The 27,842-nt window shown below is 32.5% G+C and overlaps 1 protein-coding gene across 11 annotated transcripts in view; it reads left to right on the top strand.

The window, feature by feature from the left end:
* The window catches only part of Relch (RAB11 binding and LisH domain, coiled-coil and HEAT repeat containing), a 112,714-nt gene that overhangs the window by 1,653 nt on the left and 83,219 nt on the right, over positions 1–27,842 (top strand). For all 11 annotated transcript variants that reach the window (XR_010041373.1, XR_010041374.1, XM_063231516.1 and 8 more), the window contains exon 2: positions 20,281–20,370. Coding sequence is in view for 9 of the 11 variants with exons in the window: in XM_063231516.1 (XP_063087586.1) it covers positions 20,281–20,370 (90 nt within the window). In the remaining 2 variants the exon portion in view is untranslated. The remainder of the gene's footprint in view (positions 1–20,280; positions 20,371–27,842) is intronic.

Below are 27,842 nucleotides of genomic sequence, written 5' to 3'. Positions count from 1 at the left end.
AGCCTAAATGATTTTTTAAAAATCTATACTTTTGAATGATGCTAGTGACTTAAATTGCTATTTAGCAATTTAATAGGTGTTACAGAAATACAGAGTGCATTTTCTATCAAGGTAAATCCTAACCACATTTCCTTCTTAAAATATAAAATTTTCACGGTATGTATAACTTCCTTAATACATAGGGTAGTTCTTTTGAGAAAGAGGTTTTCTTATTGTTGATCTTTAAGACTATAATTTGACAAAGAGCAAGTGTTAACAAAATTTTGTATAGTTATTTTAAAAAAGATTTCCAAATTACCTAATGATTCTTACTTGACAAACTCCATATGCTCTCCAGATTTATTCAGTTGCTTGGTTCTTTCGCTGTACCACTTTCAAGCCTTCATAATAACCTTTAGTTCGTTTGTATTTTATTTGACTTACTTTAATCATCTTCTGCTTTTAAATCTTCTCTCTCTATCTTACATATCTTTTCTCAAAACTATTTTTTGCTGTACTCGGGATTGAACCCTAACCTTTGCACTTAGCTATGTCTCCAGCCCTTTTGTTTCTATTTTTTTATTTTAAGGCACTGTTTCACTAAGTTGTCCAGACTAGACTCACACTTGCTATCCTCCTGACTCAGTCTTCTAGAGTGCTGAAGTTACAGATGTTGCCACACCATCTTCTCAGAACTCTGTGAGGGTATATTGTATCTCATTATATGCAATGTTCCTTTCTGTAGTATCATCAATGCACAGATCTGGTTGTTTCCTTTCCTTTGCAAGTTCCCATCTCTTCAGCTTTACAAAGTAGCTCCTCACGTTGAGATTGGGTTTAGTACTCTTCTGCCTGCTGAGAGAGAAAATATCAATAAAATATTTCTAAAATTTATTAGGTTCACCGCTGTTAGCTGAATGAGATCTTCCATTATCGTCTGATTTTTCATATTGTCTGGATCATTGACATTGTTAAATATAACTATTGTAAACCCTATATTTTTCTTGCCTATATCATTCCAATTTTTTCAAAATTATTACGTGGAAATCTAATCAAATATTTGTCCATCTGCTACCATAACTTGAGTATCTTTGGTAGTTAATAGTTTTACATTGATATAACATTGTGATCAGTTTAAGTGTATAGTCCAAAAGCTTACATAGATATCCTTGAGTATATATTCTTGATGGAGAGGCAAGTGTAATACATGAAAAACACACAGCAATCTTCCGTAATAATGTTAACATTCTTATAGGAAATAATTTTTGATTGTAGAAATCAAGTGGCTGTTTTAGAGAAAGTAAAATTTGACTCTCAAAAGTACATGAAATTTTGAATAGGCAGTAACTATCATTTGGCTATATTTTAACTCCGTTTGTAAGAGAAAGTAAAGGGAAAAAGAAAGATAGATTTTCCTTGTATGAAACATTATCTGGGAACATGAAGCTCTCTGCTTACCACATAATGTGATTCCATTGGTTAACTGAAAAATGTAGTATGACATGTAGTATTCTGGTGGCAAGACAAGGGTGTTAATCTGAGGAAACAGACCTATTACTGTTAAAAGTTAAAATGCACTTTTTTTTCAAACAATAAAATTAAGGATGATCCCCAGAATGTATGTTTGTTCATTTGTTTAAAGCCTTGATTAGTTGCTTAATGTTTTTAGGTCAAAACTAAATTTGGATAAATTTGATCAACAGAAAAATTGAAAAAGATATTAAATGTTAAAGCCTGTTTTTTTACTAGTAGTTTTTTTTTTGGGGTTTTTTTTGTTCGTTTGTTTTATTTTTTACTAATGTCTGCCTGTACACACTGTAGGATCTGGTGATACATTGTGGATAAAAGTACCTTATTATTTGAGGAAATAACTTTTTCTATTTGGCTATATTGTAAATACAGTCCCTCTTTGATTCGTCTATGTTACCTTAGGTTTGATCTGCTTCACGTGTCTTACAAGTGAGTGCTGGTTTCAATAATGCAGTTACTTTGTAAAGTGATTGCCAGCCCCATTTCATTGAGTTGATTCTCCAACTCTACATACACATAAAATTTCTATAAGCTGCAGAATCTACACAGGAAAATCTGAACATGTTAAGTGTAAGTTGGTTAATTTTATTTAAGAATAGATTCCTTATAGAGTCCTGAAAGGTGAATGCTCAATGTAATTGAATACAGCAGTGGTATTTGTTACGATTCAGTAAAAGCTGATAAACTTCAGTAAGATCAAGAAGAACACCTGAGAGCAGATATGCTTAGTAAGATGGATGGCAGATCTCTCATGTTAGTATGAACAAAATAGAAAAATAAGAATGTGATCACAGTAGCTGTGGAATGATCTGTCAGCGATGAAACATGAGGGCTGGGCTTGATGGTACATGCCTGTAATTCCAGCTAGTCCTGAGGCTGAAGCAAGAGGATCACAAGTTTGAAGGCCAGCCTGAGTAACATAGCAAGTCTTTGTCTCAACAAACAAACACCAGTAGGTCTGTACCAGTCTAAGTCAAGTAGTTTTGAACTCAACCCATTGTTTAAAGACCACTGGACTTCTACCAGTGTCTGATTTTCAGGTCTTTCTGCCATTTACCAGCTCTGTCACTTTGGGTAAAAAACATTTTTTTTTGAGCTTTTTATTTTGAATAACAGGAGAGGAATCATTTCTGTTCACTGCTATTGTAGGGTTTTAATGAAGTCCAAGTGAGAACGTATGCGAAAAGACTTTAGAAATTCATTGTATAATGATTTGTTTTATGAGAAAAAAAAAGTGAACCACTAAAGGAAAATACTAGATCAGATTTACTGATAAGAAAGGATGAAAAAGATATTAATTAAGCTGGACTAATGGATGCTTGATGTCCTAATTGAAATAATTCCACCTTATTTTTGCAAAATGCTTAAAAGGCATTTCAAATGGAAAAAAAAAAAAGTAGGACCAGGGATGTAGCTCAGTGGTGTAAGTGTCTACCTGGCAAGCAAAGGTCGTAAGTTTGATCCTCAGTACCCTCCCCCAAAGTTTACAATCACATATTAGAAACATCAGTGCTTGAAATTCACGTGAAAAATGTGATATCATTTCTAATTGAATAATGACCATACAACCAAAGAAATCTGGTAATTTTAAAGGGAAAAATGCATAACATACATGGTATGTTCATAACCGAGACTTTGAGCTCAGACTAACTTATATCCTGTTTTTGCCTCTTTTTCACTCTATGACTTTGGACAAGATCAGTAACTTCTACTCTTTCTATTACACTCTAGCTTTTTCTTTGTGGCCTTTTTAAAAGAGCTCAGCAGCCAAGTGTGATATGCACCTGTCACCTCAGCACTCAGGAGGTTGAAGCAAGAATATCCTGAGTTTCAGGCCACACTCCACTGCCTAGCAAATTCAAGGCCAACCTGGAGTACATTAGCAAGACCCTGTCTCAAAACCAAAAAACCTCAGCAGAAATTTGGTCATTTTAGTATATGACCAGGCAGAATATCTTAATAACTTAGAATATGTCTTATTCACTCAGAATGGCCAATCTTAATGCAGAAGGCAAGCCATAGAAGGCAAGACACAGAGTTGATCACTTAATCAGAGGGACAAAGGATAGCATCTTATTAAGGCAGAGGCAGATAATCTGCCAGAAGCATCATTCATTTCATCAAGGCAGCCATACTATACAGAATTAACAGAAATCAGGACATCAACATCATACAAATGATTGTAGTATATCCAGGCCACAAATCAGGGCCATCAACTAAACTTCATTTGAGAGCCAAGTATTTTCATTAGTTGTTAAAAATGAAATAATTTAACAAGGTCTGACTAGCTTGAACTGTCTTTTTCAATCTTAATTTGCTGTATGGTGATGACTTTAAGTTTCTAGTCTAATAATGGGGCGTGGCTAAGCCTTAAGGAATACAATACATTTGCAATCATGGGTGTAGCCTTCCAGATTTTTTTCACTAATTATTTCAAAAATTCTGAGAAGTTAGAAATAGTGTTCATTTGTTTTTTAAACAAGCTGGACCTGTTGTGGGTGGGTAAGATTGCTCAAGGTCGTGTTTGTGTCATTTTCAATCCTCCCTTATTTCTGTACTCATTAGCTACCTTGATTCAGCCTGGAGCTCACATCTGGATCATCAGTGTTAGCTTCATCCTTTGGCTTTAATCACCTCCTCTATCTTTACTTTTACCTGATTTTAAAAGTATTCCTTCATGTCACTTCAGCTAAAACCTTTTCACATTGCTTCCTCCTGTCCAAAGCAACTCCTTTTTTAGATTAGTAAAATTAAACATTGCCCAAAAAAAGAATGGAACAGGGGGAAAAAAGAATTTATAAACCTGTTTTGGAAAATGTTTTTCCATTTTGATACAGTATATGATAAAACTGAATTTAAAACATTTTATAATTTTGCTTCTTTCATGTCTTTTCAACCAGTTTGTTCTATATGAAAACTTAATTCTAATCAGAAGATCTTATTTATATTTCTTCCTTTCCCTGAAGCTTCTCCAACACAGATATCTCTAAATCTTCTAAACTTTTAATTCTTTTTTGTCCTATTCATGGAATATTTATATATAGACATGTGAACTTTATGTATTTCTAATTAACTCTAACAGTATTATTGAAATGTTTGTATGTTAGCATTTTAGTTGACCAGATTTTTTTTAAGATGTTACTATGTAGTGCATATTCTTTATCTATATTCTCTTTCATATGCAGCACAAATGCCTGAAGTAAGCAACTTACAAATTTTTATTTAACATTGGAATGGAGAAAAGACTATATTTTATTTATTTATCATCACTGCCTATTCTTGTGCCCAGGATACAAAGTGTCAACAAATGTTGAAGATACATTAAAATTTTATGTTTGGAATGTTTCCTTGTGAAAATTAGCTTTTTGCGCCATAACTTGCTTCTTCTGCTCTGCCAAAGCAAACTTTTGAGTCAAGATTGTTCTTTCTGAAGATATTCACAGTGTGAATCTTAACCTATCCAGAATCTAGGAGATACACGCTGTATTTTCTTACATATTATTAGAGAGAACTAATGGCTTATAGATCAGGCTTTGGTGTCAAAGATCTCAAGTTCTTATTTTTGTTCTGCCACTGCCAAGTTGCGTGACTATGGGTAGTCTGTTTACATAAAATGCTGATGATAGTGACTCCTCTAGCATGGAGCTATTAGGAAAGTTTAACAAATCTGTGTAATGTATCTGATATAAATAAGTGGTCAGCTTGTTGTCTTCAAAATAGCTGTCCATACCTTCAGACATAATAAAATCAAGCAAAACAGAAAGAATAGAACCAGTGAAAACAAAACAATGAACACAATACAGGACTTCAAAACAAGATATTACTAAATCCAAAATGGCTACCATAATGTATTTTGTTATCTTTGAAAAAGCTTTCATGCCGTCAGTTATAATAAAATCAAACAAGACAAAACAGAATAAAACCCAACTAAATAAAACAATGAAAATGATACAGGACTTCAGAACAAGACAATACAGAGTTAACAATAGCTACCACCTTCAGAAGAAGAGCTCAAATAGATGCTGTATTGTATATTACCCTCTAAAGAGATGATCAGACTACTGGCTTTAGGCCTGCAAAGTTAGTAAAACACTAAATACTACGAGCATTAAGTTGTAGTTTACCTCAGTAGCTATTATTTCTGCCAGTGTTTCTCCAGATCAGCTGGTTGCTTGTGGGAGGGAGGTAATGGCTCTTCTTGTCTCTCAGCCTGTGCAATGGAAAGGGGCTAGAATCTGGTTCTCCTCCTGGTGGCCCTGCCTGGCACCAACTCACTGGAAGGTCATGACTTCTTGTTCTCCCCCGCAGCCTGAAAATGGCTCCCACTCATGGGAAAAGGCTGTCATCTGGTTCTCCTCCCGGCAGCCCATGCATGGCACTGACTTGCAGGAAGGACTTGGCTTCTTGTTTTCCTCAATACTTACTATTTTTATTATTGATAGTATCCTCGTTAGCTAACAGCCATTAATGTGGTAAAATCATCTGGCATTATAGAAATTTTAAGTGAATGATTCGTCAATAAAGTTCCAACATTTGAATTTCTTCCTATGTTAAATATATTGACTGAAGTTTAGCTCAAATCTAATGATACAAAGAAGACAATGAACTACATATTGCAAGATACAAATCCTACAAGCTCACTCATAAATTTAACATAAAGTCATCTGATCATATTATTGTTGTCAAAGTATATGACTTAACTCCAGGGAATTATGATTTACTTCAGGCAAGGACCAAATCTTACTGAATACCTCTCAGCATACCTTAGTAAATATTTAATAGAATGAATTCATAGTCTTCAGTTTTTTTTAACTATGAAAATGAGAAAGTTGGACTATTTCTTAATTTCTTTTCATTGGAGAAAGATTGAGGATTAGAAAAATTAAATGTGAGTTCTGCAACTGACAGAAATAAAAGACTCTCCAGCCTGACATATTTGTCTAGTGTTTCAAGCCCTTCCTTCCTTTATTGTCAAGGTTACTATTTGTAGCTGTTTCAAATAATTTCAAAATTGACCTCAAATAGTTGAGACAGAGTACCACTGTGGTTTTACTCTGTCATTCATACATATACTACTTAGGTAACAAAACTTTTTTTTAATATTGTATGCAGTTTTTACATTACTTCCAAAGTAGAAAAAAAGCTTTCATATTTTAGGAATGCTTTGTAGCTTTTCTTCAGTTCTGAGATCCATCCCTAAATGGATAAATACATTAAAATGTTTATATGTAGCCAGCCATAAGTTTAAAATTTCTCACTTTTGAGGTAAATTTTTTAGTAGCAGTGTCTTTATTTATTGAAAAATATGTTACATATATGATATAATTTTTTTTCTATTACTTATGACAGGCTTTTGGGGCATCTCACAGTAAGTAAATGACCTTTACTGCAAGAATTGTAATTTAAAGCTAATTGCTTCATGATTTTTATTACTTAATTGTGAACTGGATACTTTTAGGAATTTTAGTGCCTGTATGTATATATTTATTTTTTACTAGAATCTCACTGTAGTTCAGACTGGCCTCAAACTTACTATGTAGCACAGGTTGACCTTAAACTCAAAGCAATCCTCCTGATTTAACCTCCCAAATGATGGGATTACAGGCGTGCACCACCAGGCCCAGTATATAAAGTACACATTTTAAAAATTAAGTGTAATATGAGGAATGCAAAAAATACAAACAAAAATCTTCAGATAGTACAGAAAGGAGTATTTAATGAAAAATTAACATTCTGTTCTACATATTCAATTGTTGATAACTTGTGCATATTTTTAAAAGTATTTAATGAAGATACAAGCCTGCATAAATGTGCTTATATGGACTTCTAAATCTGTATCCTTTAAACTTTTTTTAAAATTTTGGTAACTTTCTGTACCTTTCTGTCAATGTTGTGCTATACAGTAGTTGTTCAAAAATATTTAATTAAATAACCAATATTCTTCATCAGTCAGTCAGCAGCTAGTCAGTTTCTTTACATTAATTCTTTTTAAAATTTTATTTTAAAGAAGATAAAACAATAAAACCAATTAAAACAAAGCAGTGTAAGAGATACAGGACTTCAAAACTTTATGAAATCAACAATAGTTACCATAATGCCTCCTAATGTCTTCAATCAAAATAGCTGCAGATAACTTCAGACATAGTAGAAATCAGAATAGAATAGAATAGGAAACAATAACAAAATAATGAATGCAATAAAGGATTTCAAATCAAGCCAATAGTAAATCCAAATTGCTATCTTAATATAATATATCTTGCTATCTTTGCAATAACTTCTGCCATCAGATTAAACATAAACAAAACAACAGAATACAACCCAACCTAACAAAACAATGGAATCGATGTAGGACTTCCAAAACATGACCATAGGAATCAACAATGGCTACAACCCTCAGAAAGAGATCCCCTTAGATGCCATACTGTGTACCACTATCCTCTGAACCCATGATCAGACCACTGGCTGTAGACCTGCAATGTTAGTGAAACACCAAAGCACCACAGGCATCCAGTTGTGTTCCATCTTCATAGCTATCATCACAGCCTGTGTTTCCCTGGATAAGCTGGTTGCTTATGCTAGAGGGGTGGAGGGGATGGTACTTCTTGTTTGCTAGCCCGCGTGCAGGAAGGGGCTGGGGTCTAGCTATTCCTAGTCCAGTGGCGTCCCACGCATGGCACTGTTCCTAGATTGGACTTGTTTGCTGGTGCAGCATTGTTCTCTCTCCCCCCAGTCTGCAATTGGCCTGCATTAGTTCTTTTGTGTTTTGTGCTTTGTAATCTCTACAAGATATCTTTCATAAGACTAATTTTTTAAAACTGTGGTAAGAGTGTGTTTACCACCACTTTTACTATAGTTACTATTTAAATGTAAATAATAAAACGACTTTAATATGTGATTTATAAAGCCTTTCTGCATATTGTATGGTCACATCATTTATAATGGATTTAATAGTTCTTAAACTTGATAATGAACAGGTTCTACTGGCTTGCCAACTATATGATGAAACTTTCTTAATTATTAGTTTCTGAGTTATAAAGTAAATTATGAAGAAGTTACACAATAAGCATCCTGATATTAGTGCTTTGTGGTTAAATGTTGTACTTTATATTAGAAAGTGGTAGCTTGCTTGATGATTGCTTTTTCTCTTTTGAGATAGTATCTCATTTGCTTTTTTTTTTTGAGATGGGATCTCACTATGTTGCCCAGGCTAGTCTTGAAATGCTGGGTTCCGGTGATCCTCGTGCCTCAGCTTCTTGAGTTATTGGAACTTCAAGTGTGTGCTACCACACTTACTTGGTACTTTCTCTAAACTTTTTGTCTTTTTATATTAGAACATTTGAAACACAAAAAGTATTTGCTTGTCCCTGGGTAAGAATTGTGGCTGGATCTAAAGAAACTTTCTTACCTTTAAGCTGTAATACAACCTACTAATTGTCTTTAAAGTCCAAATAAATTTTACTTACAAAATGTGTTGTAGTTTAGTTCAAAGATAAAATTATTTTCCATTAGTAATGTTTTCCTGAAAAGATGGGTTTTAATACATTAAGAAATATATTTTTTGGTAACTATGATTATCTTAAAAGACAGAGGGCTTTTTCTTATAAAGTTGTTGACTTGGAAAAGAATTTCTTGAAAATTTTTTTCAATGGCCATAAGAAGAGCAGGTTGAAAATTAAAGGTGTATTTGCCTTTCCCAAAGATCCTCTCTATTATATAGATGAGTTTTTTAAAAATTAAGGAAATACTAACAATTTAATGGAACAATAATGTATCATGACCATAGAGGTTCTAATGTTGATATAATGTGTAATTTAAAATATTAGGAAGTTAAAGAATTAATAAACTAGGAGTAAATATGTACTTATAAAATTTTATCTGAAATTAACAGCCAACATCATACTTAACATTCCATTAAAGTTGAGAATAAAACTGAGTGGTCACAATAACAGAATACTCATTGATAAAAGTTTATCCTGTTGAATATACATGTTTTCATACACAGGTTGAAGACATAAGAATAGCTAATGAGAAGCCAAAGCATTGACTAAAAATAGAGAAGTACTCAAGTGGATTTTCTGGTTAGGGCAATAATAGCCAGATCAACTGTTATGTTAGGACAGTATTACTTACATGAAGATAGGATATAAATAGAAAATTCACTTACAAGTAAAATGAAAAGTAGCCAGAATATCTTTCAAGGATGTTAATGTTCACTAGGAATCAAAGATTAAGAAAAAACAAGACGCTTTATGGTATGTTTAATTAGTGAGGTTGGAAATAATATCTAACATTGACATGCTATTTTATATGGTGAAATACAAACTACTGAGTACACTTTTGTTGTAAAACAGTTTCGCACTACATATCAATAGCTTTCATAATATGTCAAAAACTTCTGTAAGCTTCTTTTTTGTTGTTGTTTTTTTGGGGGTTTTGTCTTTTTGAGACAAAGTCTCTCTATGCAGTTCAGGCTGACCTTGAGTTCACTTTGTAGCCCAGGCCGGTCTCAAACTCGCAACAATCCTGCCTCAGCTTCCTGAGCGCTGGGATTACAGGTGGGAGCCATCACGCCCAGCTGTAAGCTTCATTTTTTTGAAAAACGAGATACATTTCATTCTGTTTTTAACAAAATATCTTCATATAAAAAGAATAATTAGAAACTCAGAGAAAAATTTAATGATTTATTGGAATTAGGATGATCTGTCTTCTCTGTACTTTTATATTATAATTATATTTTACAATTGAAGAATAAAAGCTATTTGTGTTCTAATACAAAAACATTAAAGAAAAGTAGCTAATTTTTTTAAAGTTTTTAAAATGGGAAAAGCACAAAAATTTGTTTCAGACAGTAGAAATAATAGCTGTTTTCTAATATTACAACTTTCATTATTAATATTAATAATTATTAATAGTTCCTGATCAGTTAGTTCATTCTCTTCCTCTATTCATCCAAGGTTTATTTTTCTAATATTTTATGAAAAGTTGAAAACTTACAGAAAAGTTGGATTTTACAACCAACCTCCAACCTCAATTCAGCAATTAATATTTTACTATTATACTCCTGTGTCTCCTATCTGTACCTGTAACTCTCCACCTACCGGTCTTATTCCTTATGCTTTGCAGAAAAAAGTTGCAAATAACAGAATACTTTATCATACATAGCAGTAGTTATAAGTCATTATTTTTCTTTGAAGGTAAATCTTAAAGATTAAATATGTAAACCTTAAGGATAACATTTGATGAGTTTTGACAAATGTATGCATGTATGGTAAACCATACTTCTATAATATATAAAATATAGCCATCAGCGCAAAAAGCCCCTCATGCTTCTTCCTCATCAATTTCCACCCCTTCCAGCCTTTTACCACAAGAACCATTGTTAAAACTGTTTTCTTCTATAAGTTACTGTTGCCTATTCTGAAAACTTCAAATAAATGAAATTATATTGCAGATATTCTTATGTAAGGTATCTTCAACCAAAAAGCATTGAGATTCACATGTGCAGTATCAATTTTTTGTATTTATTTTAACAGTCCTAATCCCGAGTTTAGAACATTTTAATGTGAATATTTGAGACTCCTACATATAGAATTTGCTTTGTAGGTTTTTTACACATTTCACTCTCAAGATATTCCTTCATTTTTTTAATCAATAGCTTTGCTGAGATAAAATTTAAATATCTTAAAATTCACCTATTTATATTTTTCGGTTCCAGTATAAGAGAAACTGTGCTAAAATATAAATAAAGAGCAAAATAAAAGATAATAGGAAATAAATCATTTGCAAAAGGGAAGGTGTCCAAAAGAGAAAGGTAAAGAAGGAGAAGGTATAGAAAAAGAAGGTTTAAGATATGTATATGTAGCAACTGCCCATAAGGAATATAATCATTATATACTGCAAACATGTCCTAATTCTTAAAAAATGAAAAATTCCTCCATTTAAAGTGTATGCGTCAGGGCACTTTAGTATATTTGTACAACGTACAACCCCCACTTAAATCTGCTTTCAGAGAGCATAGTCATAATCCCAGAAACAAATCCTTTACTTGTTAGCAAACACCGCATGTATCTCCCTCCACACCCCAGTCCTAGGCAATGACTAACCTGTTTTCTAGATCTACAGGTTGTTAAATAAGTGGAAGTCATACAGTGTGCAGTTCTCTTGTGACTGGAATTTTTTTAATGTATCATCACTATTACTAGTTAATGATAACATTCCATTCTATAGATGAATAATATATTTTAGTGCTCTATCAATAGACACATGATTCTTTCTACTTTTTTACCATTATGAATAATGTTACTGAAACCAGTCGTGTATAATATATTGTATGACTGTATATTTTCATTTCTCCTGAGTGAAAATGGAATGGTAGGGATCCTATATTAATATGTTAGCCTTTTCAGAAACTGCCTGATTTCTAAAGTAACTGTACAATTTTATGCCCTCGCTATCTTGATATGAAGGTTGCAAATTCCTCACATTTTTGTCTATATTTGTATTGTCTTTTTTTTATTAAACTGAACAATTTGATAGTTTTTAGTATATTTACAAAATTATGCAACTATTACGACTTCCTAATTCTAAGGCCATCATTAATTTCTTTTAGTACTTTACAATTGCTATCAAAGTTTTACATTTCTGTTATTTTTATTAGGTGGTGTTTTATTTTTTATATTACTGGAAAAGAAATTATTTTCTTAGCTATACTTTTGGAATATTGCTTTTTTCCCCCATTTTAAACAGGAAAAAGTAAGAAATAACAGTAAAAGTTTCAAAACAGGCTAGTAACAGTAACAGTAATCAACATATTGTGTATTATTATATTCATAGTAGTTGTTCAGAGTACAAGATATAGGCATGAAATATTGTCCAGAAAATTACTACCACGAAACTTTCCCCTCAAGAGAAACCAGTGGTGTAACTATTTTTTTAACATTTCACTAATAGAACTGAACTTTGTTCCCATGTTTATTACATGTTGAGTACACATTAGGATTGATTTAACATGCAGTTGGAAGAAGATTTGACATTCTCCATCGAATGGATTAAAAAGGAATATAAAACTACAAATTAGTGAGTTCTAAATTATGGTAAAAACAATAATTACCTTGCCTTTTTCTAATTAACCAAGATAAATTTCATTATAAAATATTTTTTATAATATTTTATTTCAAGAAAGGAAATAAGGGATAATCATAAAACCATTCAAGTATAGGGTACAAATAAATTAATTTTAACACAGAACTCCTACCTTCTATTTAAAATTATGACCGAGAGGTTTTAATTAGCATCAACTATAGATCTAATGACTTAAACGTACCCAATTTTGTCACAAAGAGTTAGGCTGACTTAGGGGTGACATTTGGCATTCATGTTTAATCATTTGGTAGTTGAAATTGGGATGGCCAAATACTCTATGCATTCAACAATTTAGAATTAATATAGTGGCTCAGAGCTAACAGAATTAATCATTCTGCCTTCTGATTTGTAGTTATGTACAGATGTATAGCTTTTACCATTTACAGCAAATTTCAAGACAGAATTCCCCTAAATATTCTGAGCTGCTAAAATTCATAAAACATTAAAAATACTACTTGTAGAATATGTAATTCCATTGTTTAAACATAGATAAAATTATGGTGGTTATCAAAGTTGTTATTAGTAATATAGGTTCTTTCTTTTTAAGCTCCTTAGCACATTTCAGGAGTAAAGATTTGTCTTGTTACTACTAGTCCTTATTTATGTACCAAAAAAGGCTTAAAATTATTTTCTATTGTGGACAAACTTACATTTTTTCTAATGCCACTTAGTGATTAACTTACCTATCTTTAGATTATTCTAGTGATAAAACATTTTCTTGTGTAACTGTTTAAGAGAGGTGATTTTGGCTTTTCAATTTTTAAAATTTCATAGTATCAGATTAAGCTTTTCTAAACCAGTTGCTGGTATTAGCTTCTTAAGAAGGACAGAAGGTAATGCCACATCACATATTTAATACCTCCCTTCCCTGAAAACCAATATTTCTCTTACTGGCACACTCCTTTTCTTAGAGCATGGGGCCAGTCATCTTGTGTAATTTTGTGTAAAAGGACATATAAAACATCTCAGGCATTCTGAGACATGTCGTCTCTTGCAATTCCTCAATTTATGTTGTATGAGAAAGCCATAGTCCATATGTATTTAGAAAAAAGAGGAACAGCCCATGAAATTGCCCTATGGGGCAGCATGGGTGGCCAGCCCCCAGCACAGTTGTGTAATTATCTTAATTGTCTTGTGTATTTATATATAAAAAAAAATATATATATATACTTTTTTTTACCATTTCCCTTCCTTCCTTTTTTCCCATCATAGTTTTTCCTCTTTCAACAGTTTTCAACAGTTTCTTTTCTATTCACAGTATCTGTTATACATTTTGGATCTTGTTTATTCTTTCAAATTCTCACACTAGTGAGAAAATATGTGTACAGTTGTGGGTCTGATTTATTATACTTTACCAGTATGATCTCAAGTTGCATACATTTACCTATATAAAAGTCTATCTACCTATATAAAAGTTTATCTTTGTTTATGGCTGAGTAGTGTATGTGTGTATATATATATATATATATATATATATATATACCCCCCCTACATCTTTTTTTTTTTTTTCATTCTATGGTTGATGGGTGCCTGGGTTGTTTCCAAGATTTAACTATTACAAATTGTGCTGCTATACATATGAGTACATGTGTATTAGTGTAGTATGATATTTTTAAATTCTAGGAAGATACTCAGAAGAGGAATAGCTGAGTTGAATGGGACTTGTAATCCTTGTTTTTAAAGAAATAACACACTGATTTCCACTGATTTCCACCAATCTGCACTCACACCAACAGTGGTGAAGTGTTACTTTTTCTCCACAGCTCCACCAGCATTTCTTATCAGTTAATTTTATGATGACAGCCATTTGTTCTGGGGTGAGATGGAATCAGTGTCAGTGTTGTTTTAATTTGCACCTCTTGAATGACTAGCGATGTTGAACATTTTTTCATATATTTGTCGTTTGTATTTTTTCATCTGAGAAGTGTGCATTCAATTTCAGATGCCCATTTTTAATTGAGTCTTTGATTTAAGGGAGTCAATTTTTTTTCAGTTCTTTATATGTCCTAGATATAATAAAACCTTTGTCTGAGGTACAACTGGTTTTAATTTTTTCCAGCTCTGTGGGTTGTGTTTTCTTGTTGGTGATTTCTTTTGCTGTGCAAAAGCTTTTTAAGAATGTGAAATGCCATTTGTTTCATTCTTTGTTGTATTTCCCATGAGGTCTCGGTTTTGTTCATGAAGTCCTTGCCTATACCTATAGCTTTAAGGTTTCTACCTGTTTTTCAGTCTGTTTAATGTTTCTGTTTTAGTATTTAGATCTTTGAACCCTTTTGACTATAGTTTAGTGCATGGTTATAGACCTGGTTCTAGTTTTAGCCTTTCACGTGTGGAAAGCTAGTTTTTCCACCAACATTTACTGAAGAGTCTTATCTTCCAGTGAACATTTTGGCTCCTTTGTTGACGATAAGGTAGTTTAATGTGCTGTAGTTGTGTATGGATCTTCTCTGTTCCACTGATCCTCAGGTCTGCTTTTTTGCATACCATTCTGATTTTTATCACAGTAGCTTTGTAGTACAATTTCAAGTCAGGGACTTGAAGTGATGGCTCCTGCCTTGCCTTTGTTGCCCAGGATTGCCTTTGCTGTTGTAGGTCTCTTCTGTTTCAAAATGAATTTTAGGAATGTTTTCTCTAGATCTGTGAGGTACAGTAATGGTATTTTGATCAGGATTGCCTTAAATATATCTGTGTTGGTAATAAGACCATTTTCACTTTGTTGATTTTTCCTATCCAAGAGCAAGGAATATCTTTACATTTTGTTACCTTCTTTGATCTCATTTTTCAGAGGGCCTTGCCTTTTCTTTGTTGGTAAATTTTGCAATTTCAGTTTCATTGACTGATACTGAGTTATTTAGAATTTTTATATCATCATGATTTAGTTTTGGCAATTGGATTGTGTCTGTATCTGTCCATTTCTTCTGTTTTCCATCTTATTAGAATATAGGTTCTCATAGTATGTATTGATGATCTTCTGAAGATCAGTAAGATTTGTTGTGATTTCCCCCTTTTCATTCCTAATTGTTTGAATTTGTATGTTTTCTTTTCTCTTTTTGATTAGGTTGACTAATGGTTTATCAATTTTATTAATTCCTTCAAAGAACTAACTTTTCAATTTGTTGATTCTTTGTATTATTTTAGTTTCTGTTGCATTAATTTCTGCTTTTATCTTTATAATTTCCTCCCTCATATCAGCTTTGAGTTTGATTTATTTGTTTTTTAGAAGCTTGAGGTTCAACATTAGGTTGTTTATTTGATCTTGTTCTTTTTTCCTGATGTGAGAGTTTATCTCTAAATTTCCCTCCTCAGACTGGTTTCAGTGCATCCCATTAGTTTCAGCATGTTGTACTGGCATTATTATTTAATTGTATTGTATTTAATTGTATATCCTGTGTAATTTTATGTTTAGTTTCTTCGATGATCCATTGGTTGTTGAGAAGTGTGTTATTTAATTTCCATGTGTTTGTGTAGTTTTTATGAATTCTTTTGTTGTTGATTTCCAGTTTCATTTTGTAGTGGTCAGATAGTATGCAAGGAATGATTTGAGTTCCTCTACATTTATGTTTTGTGGTCTTGTTGTTTGTTTTAGAGAATGTCCCATGGGCAGCTGAGAAGAATGTACATTCTGATGTTTGGGATGGAACACTGTAGACATCTACCAAGTCCATTTGTTCACAGGATGGGTTTAATTCTGATGTTTCTGTGTTAATTTTTCTTCTAGTTGATTTGTTTGTGAGAGTGGGTTATTAAGATTCCCCCACTGCAATTCTGTTAGTCTTTAGTTATTCATGTTTGTTAATATTTGTTTTATGTAGTTGGGGGCACTCCTGTTTGTTGGATATATGTTTATGATTCTCTCTTTAATGTTTTCCCTTAATAAGTGTGTAGTGACCTTCTTTATCTCTTTTCATCAGTTTTGGCTTAAAGTTTACACCGTCTGCAAATAGAATAGCTACTGCTGCTTTTTTCTGGGTTCCTGGGGCACAGAGGATTGTTTTTTATCTTTTGACTTTTAGTATATGAGCTTCTTTTTGAGTTAAATATGTTTTTTGAATATAGCATATTGATGGATCTGTTTCTTGATCCATTCTGCCAGTCTATTTCTTTTCATTAGTGAGTTGAGATCATTTACATTGATGATATAACTAATATGTTTTAGCGTATCTTTTTCATGTTATTTTCCTGTTGATTCACTGACTTTCTCCTGTTTAATTGCTCACTTGCCCTACTTGGCAGTTTCTTTCCATTGGTATTTGGTTTCTATTGGTTTCCTGTGTTTGTGGTCCTTGTTATCTCTTTCTAATGTGTCCTTCAGAGCATTCTGTAGAACTGGTTTAGTGGTCATGAATTTCTTCAGTTGTTTGTCATGGAAGTATCTTATTTCTCCCTTGAACTTGAAAGATAATTTTGCAGGGTTAGAGATTCTTTCCTTTTAGGACTTGAAGTACGTCACTTCAAGTTCTCCTTGATTTGAGGATTTATGTTGAGAAGTCTGCTGTGTTTCTGATGGGCTTTCTTGTATAGATGATTTGTTTCTTTTCTCCAGCTGCTTTTAATATTTTATGTTGAATTTCTGGAATCTTGATTATTATATGTCTTGGGGTAGATTTATTTTGATGATGGCTATGTAGATTTCTATATACTCTATTTGTTTATATGTCAAATTCTGTATCCATGTTTTGTAAGTTTTCTGTCATTTCTTTTTTTTTCCTTCCATCATTTCTGCGAAGAGATTTTTAATGGCATTTGCTCTGTCTCCAGCTTCTTCACTGACTCCCAATCAGTTGTACATTTTTCTTCTTTGCTTCATCTTGTAACTGCTGTATTGATCTTACTACTTTAAAAATCCCTTTCTTTTCATGGTCATTAGTCACATTCCTGTCTTCTATGTCTGACAGCTCTGTCTTCCCCTTCATTTAATCTGTTGCGTATACATTCTGTGGGGTTTTTAGTCTCTTGGATTTCTGTTTGGATCTGTTTTATTGATTCCATTTTTTGTGTATGTTGGGCATTTATGGCTTCCATTGTTTTCCTAACCTACTTTTTAAAATCTGTGTCTACTTTAATTTCTTTCATTTTGATTGTTACTTCTTTTTGTACCTTAGATATTTTTTTTATGGCCTCTTTTTCTGTGGCCTCTTCCATTTGTTTTTTCACTTCTGCTGCTATCATTTCAGAGACGCCTAGTGATTGGCTTCTGATTTCCTCTGTCTCTGTGCTCCAGACTTACCCTGGGTTGGCTGGGCATTTGAGGTTGCTTTTTGGCTCTTACTCTTGTTATTTTCTGTTTTTTTTTTTTTTTTTTTTTTTTTTTTTCTATCTTGATGCTTGTCAATTTCTTATGTTAGATAATTTTATCCTTTTTGTTGAGGCTTTCCTAGGTGATGTCTGGTTTTCAAGGATATGTTCTAGATATAGGTGGTTCTTGGTCTTTCTGTTTACCCCAGGAACCTACCTTCCCAATATATTAAGAATGTGGAGTTGCTACTTTTTTTTTTTTGTCTTTTTCATTTTTATCAGTACCGGGGATCGAACTCACGACCGCCTGCTTGCAAGGCAGGTGCTTATGCCGCTGAGCTAAATCCCCAGCCAGGAGTTGCTACTTTTTGACTCATGGCCCATTCCATTGATGCTGGACTGTGCTGATGAATATGACCCCTTGCAATCTCAGTATTGTTATACCGGGAGGGGAAAAACTGATTATGACAGGTATGGCATCCTGGTTAAAACAGTATGGTTAGCAATACCAATAAACTCTAGCACAGCCTAGCTACTGACAAATTGTAACCATTAGCCTTATATCTAATCATTGGAGCAAGTTCTGCTGTCATATAATATAATCCACCTTATACCAGGAACTTGCCTGTAACATTCTTCCCACTTATTAGAGTGGTTTTACCCTGTTGGGGGGATGTTAAGAGGACTAGAGGGTAGGATGGAGAGGTGAATGGGGTTAAATATAGAAGGAGTACAAATTTAGTGGTAAAAAGATGATCATCCAGGTTTTGGGTAATTGTAGGATACAAGAGAGAGGGGTTGGAAGAGAAAGCCTAGGAGTATTGAACTGAACAGAAAGGGATGAGACAGTGTTTACCCACATGAAAGTTTCATAAAATCAAGTGAAGCAGTTGAAAGTGAGCATGAGAATGAGTGGAATAATACAAAGGGAAAGTTTAGAGGTCTAAATTGTGAACAAGAAGGAAAGGAATATAGAACAGAGAAGGAAAAGGAAAAGAGCAAAAAAGGCTAATTATTTCACACACACACACACAAAACAACATACCGGAGGAAAAATAACAGGGCCAAACAGAGCAAAGAGAAAAAGAGAAAAGAAAAGGGAAAAAACATAAATAGAAAATAACAAGAACAAAAAACATAAAAATAAACTGTAAAGCAAAACACACCAACTCAGCAGATTACCAAGAGGAAACCCATTAGACAGCGAAAAATAAAAGTAGTGAGATTCCTCTAGTGTCTAGGGTTCTGTATTAGGTCCTGGTCTGATCCCAGAATGTGTACTCTAGTTAAGATTGCAGGTAGATTGTGCTGGATTTGGATCTGATCTTTGCTTCTGGGTTTGGAGGATAGTATTTGTTTTCTGTGACAGGAATTCACAGTGGAAAAGAGAGAAGAAAAAAAATAGGGAAAAGAAATGAAAAGTGGGTATTACCTACCCACTTGTAGTCTGTGTCTTTTTGTCTTTACTGCAAGCACAAAGCTGGTTCACCCTAACTTATCACCTGCTGGTTCCTATTGTTACTGTTGCTTTGAAGTCACTAGTCCTGCCTGTCCATTGTGTGCACTCCAGCTGGCATCCTGCTGTCTTGCTGGCTTTCCCATTGGTCTGGTCCCTAGCTCCTTAATGGAGGAAGCAAGAGCCCCTTCCTGCCGGTCCCCACAGCACTGGATCAATGGCATGAGCCTAATTTACTTTTGTAAAATCTGATTTTTGTGTAAACAGTAGTTTACTTCTTTTCAATCTGGGTGCCTTTGTACTCATCAATTTTTTTAAATTAAGAATCAGCAGTTGTACTAATCATTATTCTCGCATGTTTTGTTTTTCTTGGTGTCCTTTTAATATTTTTTATTCCCTTTAGATTTTCAGCAATTTGATCATAATATGGTTAAGCTTCTGCTGTCTTTATCCTCCCCTTTTATCTCACCTACTGTTGACTCTAACTTCTACATGTTGTTTTCTTACTGTCTTACAGGTTGCTGTGACTCTGTTAATTTTCTTTAGATCTTTTTTCCCTCTTCAGTCTTCAGATTAAATAATATTTACTTATCTACATGGTCACTAGTTCTTGCCTCCATCTTTGTTCCTTTATAACTAAAACTAAATCTTCAGAGTCTGCCCCTCTAATAGTTGTTCAGATTTCTGTTTTGTGATTTTGTCTTTCTCTGTGCTTTTTTATGTGTGGATTGTGTGGCGGTCAGAGATTTGGGTAGGGAAACTTTGTAACACTGAAGTGGATTATTTGGTCTGGGCGTCTTTACCTTTTTGTTTAATACATCTTAGAACTTAGATTAATGGCTTTATTATCTGGAAATATTGTCTGATATTTGCATTCTAATCCTTTAAAAAAATTTAAATCTGTTTATTTAATTCTGCTATTTTTGTCTTTATCACAGATCGAGCTGGAAGCATCAGTACTCTTGATTCTTTAGACTTTGCAAGATATTCAGATGATGGTAACAGGGAAACAGATGAGAAAGTGGCAGGTAAGTTTATAAAAGATAGATTCAAATTATTTGACTTCCAAGAAATAATAAAATGGCTTGAAGAATTCTCTTCTCTCAAAAATATGGTAGGTCAATGTACTTTATATAGTTATTATATAAAGTTGTGTTATTAATAACTAATTTATTGTAAGTTTAGGTTCCAGTAGTAATAACTTCCCATTCCCATTCTAGATGTGATAAGAGTTGTTGGATTTCTGTGTGTGTATGTATCCACAGTTTGCTGAGTTTGAATGTAGCTAGCAGTTTATAGTCAGTTGTAAAACTGGAATAAAATAGGCTTAAATTATCAGTTGTAACTGTTGCACAAAGTTAGTTGGTCATTAGCTTCATTTTTTTGGTCCTCCAAAGTGGTAATGACACTGTTATGTCATCATATCTCTGTTGTTAAAAACTGGATAAAATAATTCCATTCTGATGGTGAACAAAACTCTGCCTGGAGTTCTCTGGGTGCTGCTCACCCACTATAACATGTCTTCAGAAACTTTTCTGACTTTCCTGTGATTCAAAACATAGAGGTCTAATGCTTAATTCAGCAAGGTACTTAAAGATTTTTCCCACTCTAGTGCTCATTCTAGTCTCCATCCCCTACTCATATCCTTGCTTCCCCACCCATCCTGCCTTCTAGTTACCACCAGTAACTTCAGCAGGCCAGTTTGTAACCTGTATTCTGTACCAGCTCTGACAGTGGGAATCTCCTTTAGGTTTACGCTGGAATTTGCCAGTGTAGAAGCATTGACATGTTAAGTATACATGTCTAATACCTTTCTGGTGCCTATAGTCTGTGATTTTCTCCTTTGAAGTCATTCTTGATTGTGTTCCAGGAATTTTAGTTTTCATAGGACTTTGGCCTAGAGAGAGACTAGAGAAATAAATACTGCTTAAATATTTTGAGCACCATTGGAATATGGCCACACCTGAGGTAGGAGGTATGCATATGAGCCTAGTACACAATATGAGGTCAGAAGACGTCCATAATATGGATTCTTCTATATTGAATTGGGGTTTTTTGTTTGTTCACTTAATAGCACAAGTTTCTTAAATCTTAGCAAATGTCATGGTCATTGTGATTAGCATGAGTACTGATTCTTATATGACACTTTATATGCTTCATTCTAAACCCTCTAATATTTATTAATTCATTGAATGATAGCATTATTATCATTTTCTCCTCCCCAGAAAACAGTCCTTCAGAGAAATTTTGTACAACCTCAGAATTAAAACCAAGAGTCAAATCCAGATAATCTAGTAACAGAGCACATAATTGATTATACGACCATATGACTATACTTGCTATGAGGGGTTAGGTTTGACCTAATTAAAAACAATATTATTTTTATTTCTTGCTCAGGAATAGAGATAATAAATATTTTAAAATCTCAGATAATGTTATATGAGTTAGGAAAAGAAAAATGTGATTGCCTTACTTAGCAAAACTACTGTAACTTTTCAGCACTAAAAACAACAGCAGTACCACTTTAATGGAGATCTTACTGAAACAGTTTGTTTTCTTATATCAAATCCCAGTTTGATTGTGATCATCATTAATCAATAACTGTATCTGCTCAATAAATTACATCAGTAATATCTAAAAATCAGCGTATCAAATTACTTGAATAATTTTAGGATTAATTTAGCCTATTATATCACTTACCAAATAATAGTGTTATATAGAATTACATATTAAATGTTTTGAAATATTGCTGAACATATGATGTTATAATTTAGAGATTATTTATAAATCAAATTTTATATAATGTTCTATTGTATATATTGTTCTATATTAGAAAAAATTCTTATTCAGAAATTGACCACATAATTATATTCTTTTTAATTTTCATTTGAAAAAATTTAGGTTTTAGGTCAACTCAGATTGAAAGACTTTATTATTCTCATTATTTAGGTATTTTAGTAGTTCTAATTAGGAGAAGGCATTATTAATGTAAAAACAAAATTTTTGCCTTAAATTTGTATAGTTGGAACAATATTTATGATACTATAGGCAGAAACAAAAATACCTATGACTAAACTTTGCTGTGTATATAACATTTTCATTTTCTCTCTCTCTTTTTTTTTTTTTGGTACCGGAGATCGAACTCATGACTGCTGGCTTGCAAGGCAGGAGCTTATGCTGTTGAGCTAAATCCCCAGCCAATTTTCTTTTTTTAATTAAAAATATTTAATAAAAAGATTAATCTTGCATCTAAGTATTTTCTGAGATTGCACAAGGAGCAATATATCTGATTGCCCACATACTTATACAACTAAGAGTAAAATTTATTAAATATGTGATAGTTTTGACCTTACAATTTTAATCAAAAAAATTACTGTAATTCTGACCTTGGAGAAATAAAGTAATTTTTCATTATTGTACTGTATGCTTATGTAAAGTGAATGATTTTATCTTCCTTAGAAAAGGAAAAAAATGTTATCCCAAGAGACTAGTTTACAATCTTTTAATGATCTTGTGCTATATAACCTGTTATCCAACTAGATGTTTGAATAGATAGAAGAGACTTTTCTTTTGTTAGCAAAATAAAAAAGTTTATTTAAAAACTTATCCAAAGCTGATTTAAAAGCTTATAAAAAACCAATAATTCATGAAAGAGCCTATTCTGTCATCTGTCATTGGATAGTATGTAAACTTCACAAAGAAAAAAACATCCAAGAAAGAAAGAAATCATTTACTGTTCTGTGACAGTCTGGGTTGAAAGAATGGGTAACACAGGCAATCCATAAGGTTATGTTGACACAGGCAGTCATTGCCCCACCAAAGCAGGGTCTTTTTCAGTCTTTAATCACTGTTGATATTTACGAAATAAATGCTACATTTGTTTTCAGCATTGTTCTCATCACTTTTCTTCTAAATTTAAAAATATAGTTATTGTTTCAAGACTGGACAGATTTTTTTCTTCAAAGAGGAAGCAAATGAGCAGATATTTATTAAGCCTTCTCTGTGGGAGGCACTATGCTAAATACTTCACATAAAATTAATTTTGTTAATAGTTTTATAAAATAAGTCATCAAATCCCTATTTTTTGAATTAAAAACCTGAAGCTTATTAAGGTTGATGCCTAGGACTTTCAATACGTAGAATTTTTTTAGTCCAGAGCCCCCAATTTGGCTTTTAGTATGATGCTCTAGCTCTGACCCATCTGTATGTTCACATGGAGAGCAGAATCATATTTTTCCCATAAAAGACTCGTTAACATTGTTGATTTCTTCCCAAATAAGTAAAAATGTAAAAAAAAAATTTTTTTTTACTTTAGGTATTTTCCATTTCTTGGTTTATTTTTTGTATGAAATATACTTTTTTTTTTTTTGGTCTTTTTTTTGAGACAGGGTCTCTCTATGCAGTTCAGGCTGGTCTTGAGCTCTCCTTGTAGCCTAGGTTAGTCTCAAACTCACAAGGATCGTCCTGCCTCAGAATAATCTTAACTGTATTTTTATTCATTTATTAAAAAGCCTAAACTTTCTTGAAGATACAAGAGATATCCATGTCCTAACTATTGATGTTGCCAATATTGTATGTATTTTGAGCATTTGCTATGTGTTAGATACAATATTACACACTAGGTAAAATAAAATAAGAAATATAGTTTTCCCCATAAAGGATTTGTTCTGAAATATGTCTTCAGCCATAATTCATTTTGAAAGTAGTGGCAAGAACCTTGTTACTTTTAGAATCACCTAGATTCCTGTTTCAGGTTAACAAGATTTCTTTAGCATCAGAGTTCCTAACTTTGTTCTAGTATCTCTACTTGTTACTTTGTAATTTCTCTGCTTCATTCCTTAACTCTGCTAGTATCTAGAAAACTCTTAGAAACTGCTTTCTAAATTAAAGGGAAGATATTTCTCAATGCTAGTAAGGTCAGGTAATATTAAAACTATCAAATGTGATAACAGTTGTCCACTCAGGAAATATTTGTTGAATGCTTACAGGCTATTACAGGTTTTATGCTATTCTAGGAATAAAAATCAGTAATGGTAAATATATGAAATCCTAATAGTACCTATATGATGTAGTAAACTTTCTGAAATAGTATTCAGTGTTTTGCCTGTAGGATAATCTGTTCCTGTCCCCTAGTTAGAGGTTTTATAAATGGCCCTTTTGTTCCTTAGGTAATGGCCTGACACCTCTATATTCAACTCTTTTGTGATTATTTTTAAGTATATTTCTATTCTGGTACAGTTAATATATTTTCCTTATTGTCAATATCTTTGATTTTCTTATTTTGTGCCATATCTAAATCTTACAACTTTACATCATTGAAAATAAGGTAGATACTTTGACAAGGCTGAAGATAGCATTTTGAAAATAGATATATCTGCGTTTATTATGAAATTAAGATAGGCTCAAAGAGAACAAAAATCATCGTGGTGGGTAGTCGTATGTAAGCTAAAAATAATAGTGATTTTATAATTATTAAGATTTTGTATATTAGTAATATTTTCTTTAGATTAACATTTCCTAAAGTGTATTTTGTGACAGTGTTAGTTTCAAAGGGGAAAACAGTGATCAAACTTGGCAGCACCCATCTGTAATCTGTACTCAGAAGGCTGAAGCAGGAGGTTTGTTTAAGGCCAGTCTGGGCTACATAGTGAAATCAAAGGCAGCCTGAACTACATAATAAGACCCTCTCTCAAAAAACAAAAACAAAGAAACAAAAGTGGGAGGAGCAGAAAATGATAATTTCATGGTTTAGAAAATTGTGGTTTTTCTGTAGAAATTTTTAAAGCCTTTAATACAATTGTAGGTGATTATAATAGTTTATATGATAATATAAAGCTATACTCTTGAAATAAGAGAGACAGGAGAGATGAATGGTTAGAGAGTTGTTAAGGCTTTGAATCAAATGGTTTAACCTTTAGTTTGTGGGAGGGTTAGGAGAAGGTATAAGTGCAGAGTAATCTCCAGGCTTCCTGTTTGACTAACCTGGTAGGTAATGATGACATTCATGGAGAGAAGCTCCAGGAAGAAGACCAGCCTGGGTAAGAAGATGATGAAATTTATTTTAGGCAGAATAAAATTCAGAACTTACACAACATTTAAATGGGCATCTCCAGAAGCTAATTAAGTAGGTTTTAGGTTTGTACCTGAGAAAAGAGTTTAAAGATTTCTGAGTCTTAAAGTACTTGTGATAAATATAACCATAGCAGTGATTATCATCTCAGGAAAAGCATAAAGAGTAAAAGGTAAAGGATGACACCCTGAGAAATACAAAGTTTGTTACAAGTGACAAAGGAATCTGAGTAGGAAGAACAATAACCAAAAGATTTTGTTTCTTTAAAGGTAGGATATACATGTATCAATTCCCAAAATGATTGTAATCATCATGCACTGCAGCTATGTACTGATAAAAATAATTTTTTAAAAATATATGACCACAAGGGGCTGGGGACTTAGCTCAGCGGCATAAGCACCTGCCTTGCAAGCAGGCAGTCATCAGTTCGATCCCCGGTACCGGTAAAAAGGAAAAAGACAAAAAAAAAAAAAAAAAAAAAAAAAATATATATATATATATATGACCATTGTACTTTAAAAAAATGCTTTTGGAAAGAGGATGGTTTTCTTCTATTAAGATGAGTATAGAAAAAGAGTTATTTATACATTATGAGGAGTGCATCTTAATTGATTTGCTTATCACCTTGTAGGGGAAGCCTAACAAAACTTTTTTTTTATATCTATAACAGCTGTAGAAAATCATCTAAATCAGTAGAGGTAGTATTGATACTGTCCAGGATTTTTGTGTTATGATAGAAATGAATTTTTATTCTAACATATAATCTTAAGAATATTGAAAAGAAAATTCTTCTATTCCTTAGAACTAGTCTTAGGATACTAAAATAAGTATTAAAAATTGAGAAGTGTTGTCTTAAATAATTTTACATTAAGAGGAAAAAATACAGAAAATTCTGACCAGAAAGAAGGCAGTTGAATATCTACTATGAAGTGTGACAATGTCTTAACTCAGACCTAGTGATTTCAACTCTTGAATGGTAAGCTGAAATGGAAATGAAAAAAATACATAAATTAGTATTATAGGACAGATCTTCCAAAATACTATAGTATTTTGAGTTTTCATGACAAAAATAAATTAAGCATAACAAGTATTTTAAGATACACTATTAGTGATAATTTAGGTAGGGTCACAGAGTATTCTTAACACTTCACCTTTGATATTTTTAAGTAGTTATATGTATCTTTAGTAACAAAAATTTAAATACCTCTTAAGTACTCAAGTACCACTGAATATTCTATCAGTTTTATAAATACTGATTGGGAAGTAACTGTTTCAACTAATTTGATGTTGTTTATTTTGGCTTGATCATTAATAATATTTTGGAAAAAATTATAATATGCAATGTTACTACATAGGTACATATATCCAGTTATTACTTTGGTTCCAGTAAGAGCATTCAACAGGGTTAGACATAAATCAAACCGGACAGTTGCTGATTCCTGTAGCATGATTTATAAATAGGTGTTCTCAAACATTTGTAGAAAAAATTATAGTATTTGAAAAATATTTAGAAATTGTTCTTTATATTTCTTTGCAAGGTAATTTTTGAACTTTAATGTTTTGATAAGAAGACAAATTCATGTATGTATAAATTTTAACTGCTTTAAAGACCCTTTTTGTGAAATTTTCACAATTATTTGATTATACTGTGACTTTATAGAGATGTACAGTAGTTTAAAAAATATACCTTTGTCTTCTAAAGTCTGTTTTGTATACTAAGAAACATGCAGCAGAGTGAATTCATTTTGGTAGACATTGTTTTTTTCAAAATACTGGTAACTTCTAATGACATTTGGCAGCATTTATGTAGATATGCTTAAAATATAAATTCTTGCCGTCTGACATGGGTTTTTCTGGCTTTCTGTGCCTTAATCATTCAGTGTTTTGCTCTTGTCACCTAAACTTTCACTGATTTACTTTTGAGTTTTTCTCAGTTTGTGTTTCAGCTAGTTTTTCTATCCTCCCTCCTTTCATATTTCTATCATTTTCATGTAGGGCATGTCTGATCTGCAATTTTTCTGTAGTATGTCTTAGTACATTTTAAGTGATATTGAAAGCATATATATATATATATATATATATATATATATATATATATGTATTCAAATACTTTTGAGGGACATACATTTACCAAACTAACATCATTTATAAAAATGATGATCTTGTCTGTATGTAATTTACTTTGTATTCTGTGAAAAATCAAGAGATCACTGATGTTAATTTGTGATCTCTCTTCTGCTTTGCTGATTTATGTCTACCTTCAATAGTATGGGATAAAAATCAGATACTTTAAAATCAAAAATCAGGTACCTAAAAATACCATTATGCTGCATAAATCTGTTATGTTTAGTCTTATTTACCATAAATTAATTCTGGAAGTGTAAGTTTTAGAGAATATGTTCTTTGTTGCACAGAAATGTTTGCAGATCA

This window comes from Cavia porcellus, unplaced genomic scaffold (assembly GCF_034190915.1).
Source record: "Cavia porcellus strain 051 isolate PalLab524CR breed Dunkin Hartley unplaced genomic scaffold, mCavPor4.1 scaffold_20, whole genome shotgun sequence".
NCBI lineage: Eukaryota > Metazoa > Chordata > Mammalia > Rodentia > Caviidae > Cavia > Cavia porcellus.
This window is presented reverse-complemented; position numbering and strand designations above follow the sequence as displayed.